The sequence below is a fragment of the Pistacia vera genome, unplaced genomic scaffold, assembly GCF_008641045.1.
Source record: "Pistacia vera cultivar Batoury unplaced genomic scaffold, PisVer_v2 Contig702, whole genome shotgun sequence".
NCBI lineage: Eukaryota > Viridiplantae > Streptophyta > Magnoliopsida > Sapindales > Anacardiaceae > Pistacia > Pistacia vera.
The window spans coordinates 160,353-182,242 of record NW_022196560.1 but is presented as its reverse complement, the minus strand read 5'-3'; the positions used below and the strand labels follow the sequence as shown (position 1 = coordinate 182,242).

The 21,890-nt window shown below is 35.5% G+C and overlaps 1 protein-coding gene across 1 annotated transcript; it reads left to right on the top strand.

Annotated features, from left to right (window-relative positions):
- The first annotated feature begins 6,624 nt into the window (after window positions 1–6,624).
- LOC116114198 (secreted RxLR effector protein 161-like) lies at window positions 6,625–7,164 on the top strand. The gene has a single exon (XM_031400353.1). The coding sequence runs from the start codon at window positions 6,625–6,627 to the stop codon at window positions 7,162–7,164; it is 540 nt and encodes a 179-aa protein (XP_031256213.1).
- The last annotated feature ends 14,726 nt before the right edge of the window (window positions 7,165–21,890 follow it).

The following is a 21,890-nucleotide window of genomic DNA, read 5'->3' as shown; positions in this document are numbered from 1 at the left end:
TAAATGTTAGAAATCATTAGGAAATTGGATTTCTATCATTTCTGTGCTTTGAAACAATCATTTTGGCATTTGGAGAGTGGATTTCTACCTAGGGTTGGCTATTGGGTCATTTTCACGTCGGGTATCCGGTTACAGATCCGATCAAAGGTTGAAGACGATTGGAGCCCAAGATTAATAACATGTCAGTTTTCCTTAAGTCTTGAAAATGACATGTCGTTTACTTGTCAATTAAAAAAAAATAAAAAATTATACTATGCCTAATTTTGCTCATTTTAATTATGTATATTATATTAATTTTGGTTTAATCATATGCATTTTTGGATAAGTTAAATTGTGTAGAATCCTAAATTAATTATGCTCATATTTATTTTTCATGAATTGATTATATCTTTCTACATGCAATTTTTGAATGAGTATATATGGATAAAAGCATGAAATTAAATGTTATGCAAATATGCAATATTTTATGCGAATATTTTATGCATAATAATAACATGTTAGTTATAGATTGAATTATGCAATTTATTCTTATATTGAATTTTCTTATGTTGGAGAAATATTCTCATAAAACTTAAATTTATAATGTCTTGTGATCTATATAATTTTAATTAATTAGGGATTAGCCACAACATCTTTAGTTAAATAAAATTATATATTATGATTATTTAGGATCACATAAAGAATTATAGACATTAACTGTAATTAATTATACTTAATATAATAAATTTAATCCCATAGGATATTTTGTTAAATTTATATAATTAATTAGGATAGAATATCAAATTGTATTTCTTGATTTACCCATAGGAATTAGGAGAAGGAACATAATTTGATAGTTTTATCATAAAGATTAAGATAGAATATCAAATTACTTTCATAATATACCCACTAATTATGAATTAAGAACATAATTTGATGATTCTATCATAAGCTATATATGAATATACTTGAATTAAAATTTAAGCCCACAGGCAAATTTTTTGTTATTATATTCAATTCTTACATGTTTTTCATTGGTAAAACATGAAAAATTATTAGCCCTCAAATTTTGACATAAGCAATTTTAATGCAGCTTCACAACATGCTAATTTCTCTAATATTAGTTGCGATATCCCTGAATTGAAAGGTGATAACTATAAGGTAGGGAAGGAGAGAATTCTCCTCCATTTAGGATGGATGGATATTGACTATGCTATTAGGAAAGACGAACCACTACCTATCACTGATACCAGCACTCCAGCGGACATCACACTTTATGAACGATGAGAGCAATCTAATTGCCTCAGCGTGATATTCCTTAAGACTAAAATTTCTATTGGTATACGTGGTTCCGTTGATCAGCATGAAAAGGTCTAAGACTTGCTGAAAGCTATTGATGATCAATTCATCACTTCAGATAAAGCACTAGCAAGCACCCTAATCATGAAATTTTCATCCATCAGACTCACTAGCGTGAAAGGTGTGTGTGAGCACATCATGAGTATGAGGGACATTGTGGCTCAACTTAAGAAACTCGAGGTTGAGATGTCTGAATCCTTCTTGGTGCACCATATCCTGAACACCCTCCCACAACAGTACGGGCCATTCAAAATCTCGTAGAACACACATAAGAACAAATGGTCAATCAATGAATTAATGACCATGTGTGTTCAGGAAGAAGAGAGGCTTGTGATGGAGCTTGGTGAAAGTGCAATGCTGGCAACAACATGTGGGAAAGGCGAACCTCAAGCCAATCAAAGGGGGAAAGGAAAAATACCACCCCAAGCTGATATCAAGAAAGAGGCCAAATGTTTCTTCTGTAAAAATAAAGGACGCATGAAGAAAGAATGCCCCAAATTTTAGAAATGGCTTCAAGATAAAGGTAATCCAACCTCATTTGTTAGTTATGAATCTAATATGGTTAATGTTAATATTAACACCTGGTGGATTGACTTTGGATCTATAATCCATATTGCAAACTCCTTGCAGGGTATACAAAATCTAAGGCAACCAGTGGAAAGTGAGCAAAGCATCTTTTCTGGAAACAAGATGGGCTCACATGTGGAGGCCATAGGAACATGTGTTTTAACTTTAAGTAATGGTTTTGTATTAGTATTAGATAGGACATTCTATGTTCCAAGTTTTTCACGAAACTTGACTTCAGTTTCCAGACTTGTACTCTTGGGTTATTCCTTTAATTTTTCAAACACATCATTCAGTTTATTTTATAATTTGGATTGTGTTGGGAATGGTATTTTGTATGATGGTCTTTATCGTATTAATTTACAAGACAATATCACTTATAATTCAATACATGTTCACTCTAGGTCTAAGCGGTGTATTATTAACGAGGACTCCTCTATGTTATGGCATCGGAGATTAGGACATATCTCCATAGATAGAATTAAGAGATTAGTGAATGATTGTGTACTTAGTATTCTAGATTTCACTGATTTTGAAACATGTGTGGACTGCATTAAGGGAAAGTAGACCAATAAGTCTAAGAAATGTGCCAATAGGAGTTTAGACATATAAGAAATCATACGTACTGATATATGTAGTCTAGACATGGACTCACATGGCAGAGACACTTCATCACCTTTATTGATGATTACTCATGATATATGTATCTCTACTTACTTCATAACAAGAACAAATCATTAGATGCGTTTAAAACCTTTAAGGCTGAAGTAAAGAAACACAGCGGAAAGCAAATTAAGATAGTGAGATCAGATAGAAGTGGTGAGTATTACGGTAAATACATTGAGAGTAGACAAGGACCTAGTCCGTTTGCTAAATTTCTTCAAGAAAATGGGATAGTTGTCCAATATATCATGCCTGGTTCACCGAACCAAAATGGTGTGGCAGAAAGAAGAAACCAAACATTATTGGACATGGTGAGAAGTATGCTTAGTAGCTCCAATCTTCCTAAGTCCTTGTGGACTGAAGCACTTAAAACAGTTATGTATATATTAAACCGAGTTCCAACCAAAGCTGTCCCAAAGACACCATTTGAATTATTGAAAGGTTGGAAATCAAGTTTGCGACATATGCACGCTTGGGGATGCCCGTCTGAGGTGAGAATTTATAATCCACAAGAGAAGAAGTTAGACTCAAGGACCATTAGTGGGTATTTCGTTGGATATGCTGAAAGGTCTAAGGGGTACATATTTTATTGTCCATCTCACAACACTAGGATTATGGAATCAAGAAACACCAAGTTTCTTGAGTATGACTTGATTAGTGGGAACGATCAAATCAGAAACAATGTTTCTGAACATGATCATTCAGATTCTCGACCTTCCACCTCAAGTGATAGATTAGTCATAGTTCATAACACCCCTCAAGTACAAACCGGTGTTGAACAACCATCCATTGAAGTTCCACAAGCTACTGACAATGTTCCAGTGGATCAAGTAGTTTAGGAATTACCAAAACCTTCTGAACATCCAGTTGAGCCACAAGCTTCTCATGAAGATAATGGTACAATATTAAGGAGATCCATTAGAACTAAGAAGTCAGCCATTCCTAGTGATTATGTAGTGTACTTACAAGAATCTGACCATAATATTGGAGCCGAGAGTGATCCCGAGTCTTTTTCACAGGCCATGAGTTGCAAAGAGTCAGAATTATGGTATAATGCCATGAAGGAAGAGATGAGTTCCATGAAGAGTAACGAAGTTTGGGATCTTGTTGAGTTGCCTGATGATGTAAAATCCATTGGATGTAAATAGGTCTTTAAGACAAAGAATGACTCATTAGGCAACATAGATAGATACAATGTGAGACTTATTGCTAAGGGATTCACTCAAAAGGAAGGAATCGACTATAGAGAGACTTTTACTCCTGTATCTAAGAAAGATTCCTTACACATCATATTGGCATTAGTAGCCCATTTTGACCTTGAGTTGCAACAAATGGATGTAAAAACAACATTTCTCAATGAAGACCTAGAGGAGGAGGTTTATATGAAACAACCTAAAGGATTTTCCTATAGTGATGGTAAGTACTTGGTTTGTAAGCTCAAGAAATCTATATACGATCTAAAACAAGTATCCCAACAATAGTATTTTAAATTCCATGGGGTAATTACTTCATTCGGTTTTGTTGAAAACCCCATGGATCAATGTATATACCAGAAGATTAGTGGGAGTAAGATATGCTTTCTTATTTTATATGTAGATGATATTTTGCTTGCAACCAATGATAAGGGTTTGCTACATGAGGTAAAACAATTCCTCTCTAAAAATTTTGTTATGAAAGATATTGGTGAGGCATCTTATGTCATTGGCATCAAGATCCATAGAGATAGACTATGAGGTATCTTGGGTCTGTCTCAAGAAACCTATATCAATAAGATTTTAGAGAGATTTCGAATGAAAGATTATTCACCAAGTGTGGCTCTTGTTGTAACATCCACTTTGAGGTACGTAGTTTTGTATGCTTATTTTTGTCTTGGTGTTGTTTGTTGGCCCTAAGTTAGATTGATATGTTGTTATTGTTGATTGGTTGCCCTTGGTTAAGTTTGTAAGTTGTTGAAGTTGCTTGGATGCCTTGATTTTGGTGAAGGATTGGTGAAATCATGGAAGTGCAAACTTCACTGAGGCGAAGAAGAAGCTTTGCCGCGGCGACGTACACTCTGTATTTTTTTGTCAGGGTGAAGAGTCGACTGATTTTCTTGTGAAGTTTCTAGATAAATTTTTCATAGAGGTGAAGTGACCATTCTACCCCTAATTAGCAGGAAAAGTAGGGAGTAAAATGCAAGAAAATTTCATGGAGAATGCATTGGAGATGGAGTAGTAGTTGTAAAGAATTAAAGGGTAAAGATGGATTTTTCAAGAAAGTGCAAGGGCAAAATGAGAAAGAGTGCTTATTAATATGAGATATTAAGAGTTTAGCCACACAAAAACCCTCACATTCTCTACACCCACACACCACTTCCACTCTCCATTTCTCTCAACTTTTCATCCAAGTTGTTAAGGAAATTGAGGGCTTTCAGTTGGATTTTGATGGGGATTTGATCTTAAGCATCAAGAGGGTGTGAAAGAAAGGACAAGTCCAACAAAGATAGAGAGCTTTTGTGGAACTACTCAAGAAAAAAGTAAGTAAATCCAACTCAAGCTAAGATTTAAGCAATCAAATGATTTGATATGCAAGTATAGGTATATGAGTTGAGATTGATTGTTGAGAATGAATCTATTGTTGAGTATATGGCTTTTGATGAGTAGATTTGAGCCATGAGAAATGGAGTTGAGATTGTGGTGACCAAGTGAAGTTGGTTACAATTGGAAAGAATTTGAGTAGAATATTTGGAAGTGTATTTCCTAGCCAGGATTTGTGATGATTCAAAGGAGTTGTACTCCAATTATGGATGGTCCAAGAAAGAAGAAGAATTATGATTAAAATAGAATTTTTGTATGCATGCTTATTGTTTGATGAAATGCCTAAGAGAAGCATATCCATGAGTAGAGAAACTTAATTTTGTGCAATATTACATATTTGCATTGCATAATTGCACTTAAGAAAGAAACATAAGCATAAGCCATCCACATGCATATATTTGCATATGCATCAGAACTTAAAGAAAGAATAAATAATTTTTTTAAGAATAAAGAGAGAAGGAAAAGCACTAAAGAATTAAAGGAAGAAAAGTGTTAAAGAAGAAAAAAGAATAGGTTGTTGCGATGGGGAACCTGTGGGTGATAAGAAGAAGAAATTCCACATACAAGCCACCTTAATTGAGTGGCATAAGAAGAAGAAGAATTTGTACGGCCCGTAAGAGTGTATGTGGATAAGGGATGTACCAAGAAGAATTTCCTAAATGCATGTCACCTTAATTGAGTGGCCTGAGAAGAAGAAAGAATTTATACAGTCTGCAAGAGTGGATGTAGATGAGGACTGTACTCACTCACACGGCTAGGGTTCCGAATCCATGCATCGACCGAGTCCGATCGGCAAAGAATAAGAATAAGAAAGAATGAGAAAAGAAAAGAAGAGCTTGAGCAAGCAAGAAAAGAAAAGAAAAGAAGAACTTGAGCAAGCAAGAAAAGAAACAGAATAAGAAATAGAAGGAAGAAAAGAAAACGCATGTCTATGCATTACTGCATATGCATTGAATTATTGCATATGCATTTCATTCATGCATGTACCATGACTTCCTTCATGGTTAGTGAGAATTAGAAAGAAAGAGAAGAACAGTGAGAACGAGAAATAGAGATAGAAAAGAAAAGAACAAAGAAAGAATGAAGAAGAAAAGAATAGAGTAAGGAAAGAACCAAAGAGGAAGTTGCGGGGATAGAAGAGAAAAGGATTTACTTACTGAGCATTTTGTGCTCACCCCGTTATTTTCCATGTTTTGCAGGAAATAGGTGAGAAGCAATCGGATGGACGTCGAGAAGCAGAGAGTAATGGCACTACTGTCCATAATGATTAAAGCTTTTGTATATGCTGTTTTGTATTATGTAAAGAATTATATGATAAATAAAGAAAAATTTTGGGCCCATCTACTTTTCAGTTAATAAATATGTATGTTTTCATAATATATTTTCTAAGTATACTAGTAGAAAAGAAGTTATTACACCCGTTGTGAAGGGTGATAAGTTCAATTTGAACCAATGCCCAAAGAACAATTTTGAAAAGGAACAAATGAAGAACATTCCATATGCTTCTGCTGTCGGAAGCTTGATGTATGCTCAAGTCTGTACAAGGCCTGACATTGCATTTGTTGTTGGAATGTTGGGACGATATCAAAGTAATCCAGATATAGACCACTGGAGAGCTGCAAAGAAAGTGATGAGGTATCTTCAAGGAACCAAAAACTACATGTTTATGTATAAACGGACGGACAGTCTGGAAGTAATCGGTTATTCAGATTCAGACTTTGCTGGTTGTGTTGATTCACGCAAATCAACATTAAGATATGTTTTCATAATGGCTGGTGGAGCTGTATCTTGGAGAAGTGTCAAGCAGTCCTTGACTGCTACTTCCAGTATGGAAGCTGAGTTCGTTTCTTGTTTTGAGGCTACTTCACATGGTGTATGGTTAAAGAGTTTCATATCTGGGCTTAAAATTATGGATTCTATTTCTAAACCATTGAGAAGATACTCGATAATTCAGCTGCTATCTTTATGGCTAAAAACAACAAAAGTCGAAGTCGAAATAAACACATTGACATTAAGTACTTAGCCATAAGAGAGCGTATTAAGGAAAAGAAAGTGGTCATTGAGCACATATGTACTGAATTGATGATCACTGATCCTTTGACCAAAGGCATGCCACCATTGAAATTCAAAGATCATGTAGAAAAAATGGGACTTCATTCCACTATGTAGTTGTATATACAATGTTTGAATAAAACTCTTATTTATTGTGATGTTTTCTCATATTCATGTGCACCTTAATTTCATTTGAGAAAATTCATTTGTAGGACCAAGAATAAACATAGGGTTTATTCATTAAGTAAGGTTGTCATATATAAAGTAAACTTGAGAAATCAAATGCATTGTAATACATGGAAGATAATACTCATTTTTATTTTGAGGACTTGTCGCCATAATTCGTGTATTTGTTTCTTAATGAAATAATGGTTAAAAATGTGGACCAAGTGGGAGAATGTAAAACTTACGTTACTTATGTAACGTTGATAATTGATTTTCATTAAATATAAAATCAGTTTTAAAGATTAATGGTCCACATTTGTTGCTTCAGTTTTTCAAACATTTTTTGTTTAACCATTAATTGTGATTTATGGCAGCCATTAAACAATGCCATTAAGAGCTTGATGGAAGCTTGACTATCTATAATGTTTTGGTCTCTAAGCTCAAGTATTCAACTAAAACAAAATACATCATCAATATTAGAGTGTCTTGAGAGCTTGGAAGAGCCAAAATACAGCTTCGTGAGTTTGTTTCAATAGCTGGAGGTAATCCTTGATTCTTGGTTTATAGTCTAAGAACATTGTATTCTTTGTATTTCTGTTTAGATTGCAGATAAGTTTCTTACAGTTTCATGTGCAAACTATCTTAATAAAATGCACTAGTTCTTAATTCTAGTGCAAAATTTCTATCTTGACTCCAACTCCAGAAATTAAAAAATATGTGAAACTAGCTAGGCATGTCATATCTACACATGCACACATATATGGTGAAGTTTAAATGCATGAGAGAGAGAGAGAGAGAGAGAGAGATGGTAAAACAAAGTTAACAGCAAATTTAACTTCTCTTCTCATGAGTGTCAGTGATTCAAGGAAGCTTTGTAAGGCCTGAAATTTGCTTAGATTTGAGCATGAGGGACCCTCTTGCTTCTGTGTATATATATACAAGACTAGACAACAGAAATTTGATTAATTTTGTCTTGCTCCCTTGGACATAGCATCTTGTGTCAATGTCATTTCTTCCCGGAGGGCTAGCTCCAATCTTACATTACATATCTTCCTTGTATGCATGAATGTCAGAATCCTCAAAACCCAGGTTTAATTCAACTTGCACATTCCACGGGTGCTTCACTGCAATTTGCATATCACGTTTGTTCTTTTCCCTATTATTCAATTCATTATATTTTTTGTATATGTGACTGATCTCATAACTTATTTGTCCGGATATATTTTTAAGTTTTGTTAAAAATTAGTAAACTGTTCGTACTACGACTGGATCATATCATATTGTAAATTATTAACAGTGTGTATTTGGGTGGTGAACGCGAATGTGGGACAATAAATTAATAAAAAAAGATGGTACTGATTCAGGTAGTAAGTGGCTAGAGATGAATTAACTGACAATTTCATTTGAAATGACATTACATCTTTTTATTTTTTTATTTTTTTATTTGCTTCTTTTCAGTTTGAGGAGTCAATAATTGTGTTTGGAAAGTTATCAGACAGTACTATTGCATGCATGGCAGTAGTTGATTGTCCATATGGGAGTTTGCTGACATGCAGAAGGTTAAAAACAGTCTCTTTATTAATTGAAAAGTGGAGGACAGTAACTATAATACTTTCTATTCTATTGTTTGTATATATTTGTTGGAAATTGAGTTGAGAGGGTGCTCTGATATCAATTGTTGAAAATTGGATTAATAAAATAATGGATATAGATGGACTTGGGAGTGATTAATTTTAATTCACACCACAAAAACATGATAAACTGAAGGAAGAAAACTAAATTTTATTGAACTCCTCTTGATGACTTAATTACATAAAATAAACAATCCATCTCTTTTATAGCAAGAGGTAACAATCCTAAGACTAAACAAAATCTACTCTTCTAATTCAATTCTCAATTCAAAGTAAAAAAGAAAACAAATAATACCTAAAATAAGAAATAAACTAAAATAGCAATTCTTCTAAAACAACCCAGACTTTAATCTAAAAAGGGAAAACACATAATCCTAAACTAAAACTCCTAAATTGAGAAATTAACTAAAACTAAAATACTTGAAATTCCCATGTGTCGCGGCAGGTGTCCCAACGTTCACGTTCTTCATCGTTTCTTCATTGTGCCGCGGCATAGCTCTTTCCTTGCCACATCACTGAGTCTTTTGGAGTTTTTCCAGATCACAACATTCTTCTATGCCGCGGCAAGCTCTTCTCTGGCCATGAACTTGACTTCTTTCCTCCCAACTTTACAGTTCTTTTTTTCTTCTGCCATGGCCAAGTTCAAATCCACCAAAATAGGTTCAATTCTTAACAATATCCATTGAGATTATATAATGTCTTCCACACCCACGTTAAGAATTTGAGGGAATTCAAAGAAACAAAAGAAAAATATATAACAAAAGTAATATTATACCTCCTAACATAAGTTTAGTTGTAATGTAGTCTTATATAGCTAGCAAACTCCATTATTCTTCTGGTATCAGCTTCTAGTGAAATTCTAAAAATTAATTAGACGCTGTAAGAGAAACACTCATCATCAAACCTGAAGGCTGAATAATATATAATTTAAGGAATTTTATAAGTTCCCCCAACCAATACTCTTGTTGCAAGTAGATAAATTCATATTCCAAGTTGATGGTTTTTGTCTAGAAAATAAACACCGTGAGTTTATAAGGCTTCAAGTCTTTGTAATTGGGACCCATTAAATTTGGTCAAACTCAAGCCTGTCCTTATATTCTTCTCTGAAAATGTTTAGGCATCTTTTATTTATTTTTTTTTTTTTTATTACTTCCCATTATAGTTTTCCTTTCTATTAATCCATTAGTACTAAATACTTCACTCAGTTTTTGTTGTATATTTTCTTTCCCACTCTCTCCCTCTTAACGAAATTTCACTTGGTTTCTTAACAAAAATGAGAATATATATCATAATTTATCCATGAACTTTTATAAAAAGTATTCTTGTTATATTATTATTCTTATTATATTATTCAATGTAAGCTACACCACTTCTTAATGAATTGATGGATATAATATTTTGCGTGATAGAGTTAACATGGATTGTCTAGTTGGATAATTAAAAGAGAGATCTCAAGTATAAATTAATTATTAAAATATGTTATATTATAAAAGAAAAAACAAAGTAAAATTTACTAAAATATCATGGGGATACTTTTTTTTTTGTTGTTTTTTCAAAATGCAAATAAGCTCGAAAAGAATTTATACGAAAATCCTAAAATTTTGAACTTCTTCCAACAAATGTAAAAAAGTTAATTTAATAAGTCATAAACCCTTACTAAAAAAAAAAAGGTTGCACCAATAGAAAAGGCATTCTCCACTTCCTTGGGCTAAACTAAAAGAGTGAAGCTCTCAATTCTCATTTGGGACAGCCCATAGTTTCAACCAAACAAATCACGGGCCTGAATTCAATTATATCAGTTAGCTCATTGGGCTTTTAATGTGAAATAATGAGGCACGAGACTGAATCCTTTCCTAATGTAAGGACCTTTTTATTTATTTATTTTATTTTATCTAAGTGTAAATGTAACTAATTTTAAGAGATTAAGATGTTTTATTTTTGCTATTTTGTTTTTGTTTTTGTTTTTGTTTTTTGTTTTGCTTATGTCTGTTTGTAAGATATAAGCAAAAAGTTAAAATATTTGGCTTTTATCTGATAATAAAGATAGGTTGAGAAACAAATCTCACAAACCCAACGTGACAGCTGATAATTGGTTTATGATGATTTCATCAAATAGACAAATTCATCAGAAATTAATTATTTCGTTTGTCAATGTAATATTACCCTTTATCTAAATACAAAAACATCTTAATTAATAATAACTTTCTTTTGTTAACAATACTCCCATTAATTTTATATAATTCCAATTTTGACAAAACCCTTATGCATTATGTATTGTTAGTATTTTTTTTTTTTAATAATAAATTTTTAATTATTACCTTAAACAATATTTTAACATAGACCTTTAATATATACATTTTTTTTTATAATTTTCAAGAATTTTATAATTTAAAATTGTTTAAAATATGTCAAATATAAAAACTACATTAAACTTAATAAGAACATATGTGTCAAAAAATTAGGTTTAAGATATTTACACTATATAAAGACAAATAATTAACTACTTATAATCAGCTATTGAAAAAAAAAAAAAAAAAAAGTTCCTAAGATTAAGGGTGCGTTTCTTTTTTTCCACTTCATACTTCAGTAGAATATAGTTGCACTTGATACTGACTACAATAATATTTAAATATGTTATGTGTTTGTTTTTTTTTAAGATTAACTATGTCTTAATCAAAAAATTTATATTTTTATTGTACTAAAATATCCCCAATATGAAGAATGATTATTATAGATAATTATATCATTAATACTTAATTTTAAGAATGATATTATTTAACTATTAATTATATGCTAACATTATTGGATAATGATTTAATTATTATAAAATATTCTAGAAAAATTCAGTGACATTATATTGGAGTTCAGTTTTCAGCCATCGGAATATTTTTCGACACTTATTAATTAATAGCAAAATTAGTATCAAAATGATCGTGATTACACGATCTATCTATTCATGTATTTTTAGTGGGAAAAAGTGGCGTTTGGGCACAAAATCTAAGAAAGAAAGTTTCGCTTTTGAAACTTCCTTCGTTAGATCTTGGCCAAAATCCACATCAATTGTTATAAAAAATTGCAAAGCTAGAAAGAACTTTCAAAGACGATGATTTTAATAACGATTTCGTTACTTAAAGTCGTTAGAAAATTTTATGATGGCCGAATTTCGATGACCGTTCGTGAATTTGGTATTGGAAAAAATTGCATTAAAATGAGAATTAGAAGAGCAGAGAAATTAGTTGAAAAGAGGAAGAAATGTGATATATATAGTGGGGTAATTTTTGGTATTTAGATGTAAGTGTTATATGATTCTATTAAGACTTCAGTGAAAAGTGAAGTTTTTTTACTTTTGAAATAAGTGCTCTAGCATAGAAAATCATCTCTTTAGAATAATCAGATAATTTTAAAAAATAAAAATAAAAATCACTTGAATAGTTTAGATTTTAGTGTAAAGTGGTGAAAACAGTCTTGAAGTATAATACTATTCATCTCAAACACTTGCCTTAAGTTTCGCATTCTAAATGATGTCAATATATGAGCATTGTCATATTATCCAATGCATTATTATTTTAGGTACCTATCAATGTCATATATGATGATTTATCACTTGAGATATAAAATTTAGAATAAGATTTCTTGGAATTTGTTATGCCTAAAAAATCAAGGTTGATGTAAATTTACATCAGCAAATACCAATAAGAGTTTAGGAGCGCTTGGCGACGTCTAGGAGCTGCTACACACCCAAGACAGAGAGAATACGACTGTCATCAACCCAACAGATTCAGGTTTTGTTTACGAGTGAATGAGGAATGTACATCTGTCTAAGCCCCAGATAATTTGAGAATATTTCCTAAGTTATCAACCAATGGGAGGTAAGGAAAGACTTGCATGACACCTACCCACTTGCAGACTTGTAATCATTACCTTGAATTTAGCAATTGTAAATAGAGGACTCCATCTCACAAATTCGGGATCGATCAATCTCTAATTTTCATAAAAATCAATAACAAAGAAAACCTACGGGAAAGAGATTGACTTAATATTCTCTCTGAATATAGTCATTGTACCTTTGTTCGCTGTTTGCTATACGCGACCTCTTGTAAACACGTTTATATAAAAGAAACAGTGGATGTAGGAATCGCTTTAAGCATCTGAACCACTATAAAAATCCTCTATCTTATTTATTTTTCAGTCTTTGCATTCAACTACGTTTATAACCTTGTCCTAGTTCTTAAATCAATTAATCACATGTAATTTCTAAGACCTGCTTAACACTTTGCATGTGCGAGGTCGTTGATGTCAAAATTAAGCATCAACAGTTTGGCGCTAGAAGGAGGCCACATTTCACATCAGCTCTTCATTCAGTATCTCTAGTCAATCAGTTCTATCTGCGAACTCATGGCTTGAGGTCTTGAAACTAAGTGTAATAGTACCAACAATGAGGAGACCCCTCGAGTACAAGATGTTACTCCTCCTGAAGTAACTCCAGTTCCCCAAAGTACTACAGTGGGCATCCCCTCGACTTCTCAGCTAGATCCGGCTACAGTGGATTATTTGGAAAGGTTCAACAACACCCTCCAAACGGTTAACCAAAGGTTAGATCTTTTGGATTTGGTCGTGTCACCCAATTCTGATAAGGCGATGTTACCTCCAAAAATGCTTGTAGGTCACGCTAAAGCGTGAAAACGAGCAAAAGCTCATACCACGCACATTATAGATTGCAAAGATAAGGGGAAGCAAAAGGCTGAGCATGAGCCAAAAGGCTCTACAAGGCTAGCGAATATTGGTTACGAGACAGTAAGAATACTTGTAGCTTTGTGACTTCGCGGTATATTGCATCGTGAGCCATCTCACGACATCGCAAGGGCACCCCCACAAGAGTGCTCGACAAGGAGATTCCCACCATCACCAGAATGATGGTTCTGACCATCACCGCAAAGGAAATACCCACCGTCTACGGGTCAGTTCTAACCATTGCGGAGGTAGGGAGAACTCCCCAAGCCATTCAGCGCCTTCACATGGCTTCAACCAACATGTGTCAAGGTATGTTGAAGGCTCCAGCCAAGGCAGGGAAGAGTCTGATTTACGGTCTTTCCTTGATCGCAATCGTAGAGAACACACTCATATTGCAGAAAGTGATCCTCAGATGGCTCCGCTTCCTAAAATAGAGGAGCTACAGCGAGCTCTGGATCAGCTTAGAGCTTAATAGAATGAGCGAGGGCAGGTCACAGAGGCGTCTTCCTTTTCTCAAAAGTTCTTACTGCTCCTTTCCCGTCAAGATTTAGAATGCCCGACATGAGAGCATTTGATGGGAATTCTGATCCGATCTCATGGAGCTTCAACAAGTTTCTAACTTGGTGAAATGTCGCTACTTAGCAGTGACTCTGATTGCCTACACAAAACGTTGGTTCAAATTGCTTCCACCAAGGTCTATCAACTCGTGGCAGTAGATGAGTTCATTCTTTTTGAGACACTTCCAAGCTAATCAGAAGTTCTCAATACCGTTGAGCTACCTCAGCAACATAAGACAGGAGAAGAATGAATCTCTTCAGTCTTATATTGACAGGTTCCATAGGGAGTTGAATAAGGTGGCTAATACACCCGAAGATTTAGTTCGAACTCTAATTATTGCTAGAGTTCGCTTGCAAATCGACTTGTGGAAGAAACTGCAGTCTGAGGATGATATTTCTCTGTGAGGTTTTAAAAGCGAGTGGCATCTTTAAATCGCCATGATCCCGGGCCTTTAACCAGTGCTTCCAATCGGAGGGAGGAAAACCGGGGAGAGCTAGTGGAAGATCGTATCACAAATGAGCTAATGACGATCAGAAAAAGGGAAATTAACAGTGTTTTGAGCACAAGAAATCCTATGCCCAAGTTCTCTTTGCAATCACGACCAAAATTTGTATACTCCACTTAATGCATCGGTTTCAGCTAGTTTGGACAAGCTAGAAGAAGCTAATTTGCTCGGAGAGCCAAAGCTTCATGAAAAAAAGAAACAACAAGAAGTATTGCCATTATCATCGGGATAATGGGCACCATATCGATAAATGTCGAGCTCTTAAGCAGGCTATTGAAGACCTCATTCAAAAGGAGCACTTCAAGAAGTATGTTGATGGTCCAACTCCCACTCGGGAGAAGGATCAAGAGGGCGATGGAAAGAAGCACCGTGGTCGTAAGGGTCTCCATCTAGTAGGGATTATCTTTGGAGGATTGCATATCGCGAGGAACTCTTAAGGTGCTCAGAAGAAGTACGCTCGAAAGGCTTGGTATGAGCCCGTGAGTGTCCAGAATACATCACTGTGACTTAGTAAGATTCGCAGAGAAGAGAAGATTACCTTCTCTTAAAAAGACGTGCTATGACTACATCACCCTCATGAGGATGAACTTGTCATCATGGCTAAGATAGGAAGATGCAAAATCCACAGAATGTTGGTGGATAATGGGAATGCCGTTAACATCCTGTTTCAAAGAGTATTCAAGGAAATGAGATTAGAAAATATAGATCTGAAGCTTGTCTTCATTCCTCTTTATGGTTTTACCGGGGACCATCAGATTTCCAAGGGAACGATTGCACTTCCAGTCACTTTGGGTGAGACACACGAAGTGATTAAGATGACATAATTTTTAGTAGTAAACTGTCTGTTAGCTTTCAATGGCATCTTGGGACGACCTCTACTGTAGAACTTTAAGATTGTCACCTCCATCTATCATTTGAAGGCAAAATTTTCCACTCCGATAGGGTGTGGGGAAGCAAGGGGTCTCAGCATGAATCTCGCGACTGTTATATTAGAGCAGTGCAGTGGCATGTAAGGGAAAAGGGAAGCTTGTGGGCCTTCCCAAGCAGGCAATGGTGATCAGCATGATTGAAACACAACCCGATCCAATGGAAGACAACATTGATCCTCGTGTTCAGGAGGAGTATTCCCATAGTGGGCTTGTTGAGACTTCATTTGAGGTTTTGGTCGACCAAAATGAGCCGACTCGTGTGTTGAGAATCAAAAGCAATCTCAGCCCTCAGCTCGCTACTGATTTAACGAGCTTTCTCAGACATAATATAGGTGTTTTTGCATGGACTCATGCTAACATGGTCGGGATCAACCCAAATGTTATATGTCATGCACTCAACATCAATAGTGAATTCAAGCCTATTCGCTAAAAGATAAGAGCTATGGACTTAGAGCATTATACTGCTCTTAAGGTTGAGGTGGATAAGCTCCTCTCAATCGGGTTCATTCGGGAGGCTCATTACTTTAGTTGGGTCGCCAATCCTGTTTTGGTGAAGAAACCCAATGATAAGTGATGAACCTATGTTGATTTCACGAATCTCAACAAAGCCTACCCAAATGTCAGTTTCCCTTTGTCGTTAAGAATTGATCAGCTCGTTGATGCTACTTCCGGGTATGAGCTGTTAAGCTTTATGAATGTTTATTCGAGGTATAATCAAATCTCGATGTTCACGCTTGACGAGGAGCATACCTCGTTTATCATAAATCAAGGATTGTATTGTTACAAAGTCATGCCTTTTGGTCTGAAGAACGCTGGGGCGACCTATTGGCATTTGGTTAACTATATGTTTTCCAAGCAGATCGAAAAATTAATAGAGGTCTATGTCGATGACATGCTGATCAAATCGCATGTCGCTTCATATCGTATAGCTAACCTCGTACAAATGTTTGATATACTCCGAAAGTATAGAATGAAACTTAACTTTCTCAAATGTTCATTTGGAGTATTCAAAGCTACTAATAATGAGGCCGAGTATGAGGTGATATTTGCTGGTTTGCGACTAGTAAGAGAGATGGGGTCAGATATGATCGACATCAATAGCGACTCCTAGCTGGTGGTCAATCAAATGCTGGGAGAGGATCAAGCCAAAGAATAAAACATGATTAGTTACTTGAAGAAAGCTAAGGCCACACTCGAGCCCTTCAGGCATTACACAATCAGGTAGATCCCAAGAAATAGTAATTCTATTGCGGATGCTTTAACAAAGATAGCCTCATTGCTGGACTCCGATGCACTGGATAGTATCCCGATCACATACATCGAAGTTCCCAACATCAGTTCACCCGACCAGATAGTAGCTACAAGTGAATCCATATCTTGGATGACTCCAATAATTCAGTATCTCAAAAATGGGGTTCTTCCTAACAGTAAGACCAAGGCAAGACTCCTGCGGATAACAGTTGCTTGTTACACTCTCATCGGAGATCAGTTGTATAAACAAGGGTTTAGCACTCCCCTCCTCCGAAGTGTAATGGATGAAAAAGCATACTATATCATGAGAGAGATACATGAAGGGATCTGTGGTAATCACACTGTTGCACGATCTCTCACCAATAAAATTATCTGCCAGGGATATTATTGGCCCCTACTTCATGAAGATGCCTACATCTTTGTGAAGAAGTGTGACAAGTGCTAGTGATTCGTGAACATCCCACGAGCTACTTCCGACCAGCTAACAATGATGACCAGTCCTTGGCTATTCACTATATGAGGAATTGATCTCATTAGTCCTATGACAATCGGTAAATGTGGCATCAAGTATGTTGTGGTCGCAGTGGATTATTTCACTAAGTGTGTCGAAGCAGAGCCTTTGGTCGTGATCACTACTAAGAAGCTTAAAGACTTTGTCTTCAAGAACATAGTGTGTCGTTATGTAATTCTTCATGCACTTATCTTCGATAACGGGAAACAGTTTAACAATGAGGATTTCAAGCAGTTTTGCGAAAAGCTAGGGATTCATAAGAAATTTGCCTCAGTAGCAAGACCGCAAGCTAATGGTCAAGTTGAAGCTATCAACAAGACTATCAAGCACACATTAAAGGCCAAGCTTGGTGCAGCCAAGGGTAATTGGGCCGACGACCTCCAAGAAGTTTTATAGGAATATAGAACAACTTCGAGGACCTCTACTTCAAAAACACCTTTCTCGTTAGCATATGGCTGCAAGGTAATGGTCCCAATGGAAGTAGGAACTGGTTCACTTCGGAGAGAATTCTACAATGAATCAGGCAATGAAGCACTTATGCGTGCAAGTCTAGACTTAGTTGAAGAAACACCGCAACAAATCTCAGTTAAGGATTGCTTCTTACCAGCAGCAGGCTTAAAGATTCTTCAACTCCAAAGTTAGGAGAAGAGACTTCCAAGTTGGCCACCTGGTTCTAAAAGAAGTCTTTCTCAGTACAAGAGAACCAAGTACGGGGGTACTGAGACCTATCTGGGAAGGCCCATATCGCGTCACTAAGGTGATACGACCTGGAACGTATCATCTCAAAAGGTTTAATGGTTCTAAAGCACCGCAAGTTTGGAATGATGAGCATCTGCGCCCCTATTATTAGTAATTTCGAACTCATATATGGCTTATGAGATCTATTTTACTTGTAAATTTTCTTGTTGTAAATGATGTGAATAAGATTATCCTATTCCTTCTTTAGGAATTACTTGTGTCATAATCTTAAGTTTTAATAATCTTATTGTTTACAATGTTTTTCAAGTTTTACGATCAAAAAAGCTATATCTTTTTTGTGAAGTACTTAAATTATAAAAGTGCTATCACAACTAGTCAAAAGTCTATTTATATATTGCAAAATATATACAAAGGGTGACCAAGAGCTACAAAGATGCGAAAAGAAATACAAAAGACTCTTTGCGAGTAGACATAAAAGAGGTCGATCACCGGTCTTGAACTTCAGAATCATTGACTTTAGTTACTACGACCTCTAGGTCGTGTGCTTGATCCTTATGAACTTCTATTTCTTCCTGATCTTCCTTTTGAGCGGATTCCTGATCTTCTTGCTCCTCAATGGATTGCAATGAAGCAAGAGTTACTTGGTACTCCTTGGGGAGGTTGGAAATGTCTAAGTTGGGATTGTTCGGTCGCAGGCTATGAATGGGTTGCACCACCCAATAAGCCACCTTCCTTTCCACCTTGAGATTCAATTTCTTCATCTACTCTATCAGCGAGGTGATCCGCCCATGAGCTATCTTGAGCTTTGTCTCTCTCGCCCTTCTGTCTCTTTCTGAGTTTTCCCACTACTCAGCTCATGTCTTTTCTTTCACCTTTTCACACTTTATGCCTCTTATAACTCTTTTCCTCTTTGGCCTAGTTGTTTAGTGAGCTTCGCTATTGTTATTTGAAGCTCCTTGGTGTTGTCGTCCTTCTTCAGAAGCTCATTCTTATGAAACTCTACTGTTCATAGAGCAAAGTTCCTTTCTATCAAGTATATGTTCGCTTGAACCTGAGCAGTGTGTATAGCTTTATTCAAAGTTGCAAGGGCTTGCTTCAACTTGGCAACCTCCTCCTTCATTTCATGAAGCTAGCCAGAGGAGTTGATCTTCTTTTTGCTGGAGGAAGACGATGTTTGGATTTCTTTTATAAGCGATGTTTGAGCAGGATCACGTTCATAGTCGTTAATCGCAACCACATGTCATCAATCCACATGAAAAGTAACCCCTACGCTTCGTGAAAATCAATCGACGTATTTCTTTATCGAAACGGTCAAGTGCTGGCATGATTATCTCCTCCACATTAAATGCACCCTCATTCGCATTTAATGCTTCAAAAGGGAATATCGTTTCAGCATGGCTTGCATTTAATACTAATGGTTGACACTTATTGCGTAGAGACACATTTGTCAGATAAAGCTTATTTTATTGACCAAACTAGTTGTCCAGCGTAACAGATAATATCTAAAGAGGTCGTTAGAATAAGACATTTATTCAACATGTCAGACTCGAACACCGAACAAGCTGGTTTATGATTTTCGACAATAAAATGTTCTAAGTGTTTTCAGGTTGTGAATCACAATTGGGGTTCAAAAACACATCTTGATAGCATGAGACAAGATCAAACTTAGGTCGATGGACCTCTGTAAATGATCACATTAGGTCACTTGTGTTACTCTCCAAATCCAAATCACGTTCTACACTTAGTTCGCTGGTCAGATCAAGCAGTCAGCTTCAGGTCGTCTACAATGATATGACATTCACGACATAATCATGAAGTTCTCAAGATCCAATTACTTAAATCTTAAGAACTGGGTAGCTTATGTAATGCCTAAAAAATCAAGGTTGACGTAAGCTTACTTCAGCAAGCACCAATCAGAGTTCAGGAAGGCTTTGCATTGTCTAGGAGCTGCCATGTCGCCCCAAGACAGAGAGAATACAGCTATCAAAACCCAACAAATTTATGTTTTTTCTTCGAGTGAATGAGGACCGCACACCTATCCAAGCCCCAGATAATTTGAGGATATTTCCTAAGTTATCAACCAATGGGAGGCAAATAAGAACTTGCTAGCACCTACCCACTTGCAAACTTGTAATCATTACCTTGAATTTAGTAGCTATAAATAGAGGACTCCCCCTCACAAATTTGAGATTGATCAATCCCTAATTTTTATAACAATCAATAGCAAAGACAACTTATGGGAAAGAGACTGACTTAATATTCTCTCTGAATATAGTCATTGCACCTCCGTTTGATGTTCACTATATGTGACCTCTTGTAAACACATTTATATGAAAGAAACAATGGATGTAGGAATCACTTTAGCATCTGAACCACTATAAAAATCCTATGTCTTATTTATTATTCAGTCTTTGCATTCAACTACGTTTATAACCTTATCCTAGTTCTTAAATCAATTAATCACATGTAATTTCTTAGACTTGCTTAGCACTTTGCACATGCGAGGTCGTTGGTGTTAAAATCAAGCATCAACAGAATTGATGATGAAACGAAGATTTTAAATCTCAACATGGAAAAACATAATGGTGTTATAAAACCGTCTTCAGTTGTAAGCTTATTTTCTTATTGAAACTTTGTCCAACCACTGTTAAGAACATAAACTTTGGAACACCAAAGTTTAAACTTCATAAGTTATGACTTCCCCTTCAAATCATATGTGGTCACTAGAATTTCTACACTAAGATCCTCATCTTCGTTCAACAAAGAAACCATGAATTCTTGGACGCCATTTTTGTTCAAAGACAATCAACTTTGGTTGGGTCACAAATAGGTTCTTATTAGTAGCTTCTCAAAGCGCTTACTGCAAATGCACTTTTCAATAAGCCCTCTCAAACACGGGACTTAAGGAATAACTAAGGGCTTATAATCATCTAATAAGATTTGTGCCTCATTTGGGTTGCAGATTTCTTTCTTGGGTTTGATCAAATTATTTGAAGTTCATTGTCGAGTTTTTGGTGCTTCATGCAAACAAAAGTGAAATACTTTTCTTTCAACTTTCAAGGATACTCATTGTCAATTGAATCTTTTTCTATGATTTGTTTTCAATCCAAAAACCATAACAATAGAACTTAACTTAATTACAACCATTAAAAAAGGAATTCATAACAAAGTTAGTAGTTGCAAAGACAAAAAATTAGCTCAAAATTTTCTATAAAATATTTTCATATAAAGTGTTGTATAAATAGTAAGGGTGAGCAAGAAATCCGAGTAGAATCAAAGCTGACGAGTACCCAGGGTTCCGGTTCCTATTAGGAACCAGCATGGAAAAGGTTGTTTTTGGTTCCAGTTCCACCACTTCAGAAGCCAATATCGGGATCAGGAAGGGGAACTGAGGTCCAGGTACTCGAGGTGGAACTGACGAGTACTCGGTGTGTATTTTTAATTTTTGTAAACTATTGGGTGGGTATTGATAATTTTCACAAGGTATATTTTCCATTTTTGTGAATAGTTAGGGGTATTTGTAAGTTTCCCAAGAACCCAAAATAGGAACTGGAATTGGAACCTATTTTTCAGGTTTCAGTTCTGGTTCCAACTATTGATTCTAGAATCGAAACCGAAATCAATTGATTTTGGTTCCTTCGAAAAAGGGCAAGTACCTAAACCCTATCACACCTAATAAATAGTCCCTAAAATTCACATACAATTAAAGATTTCATT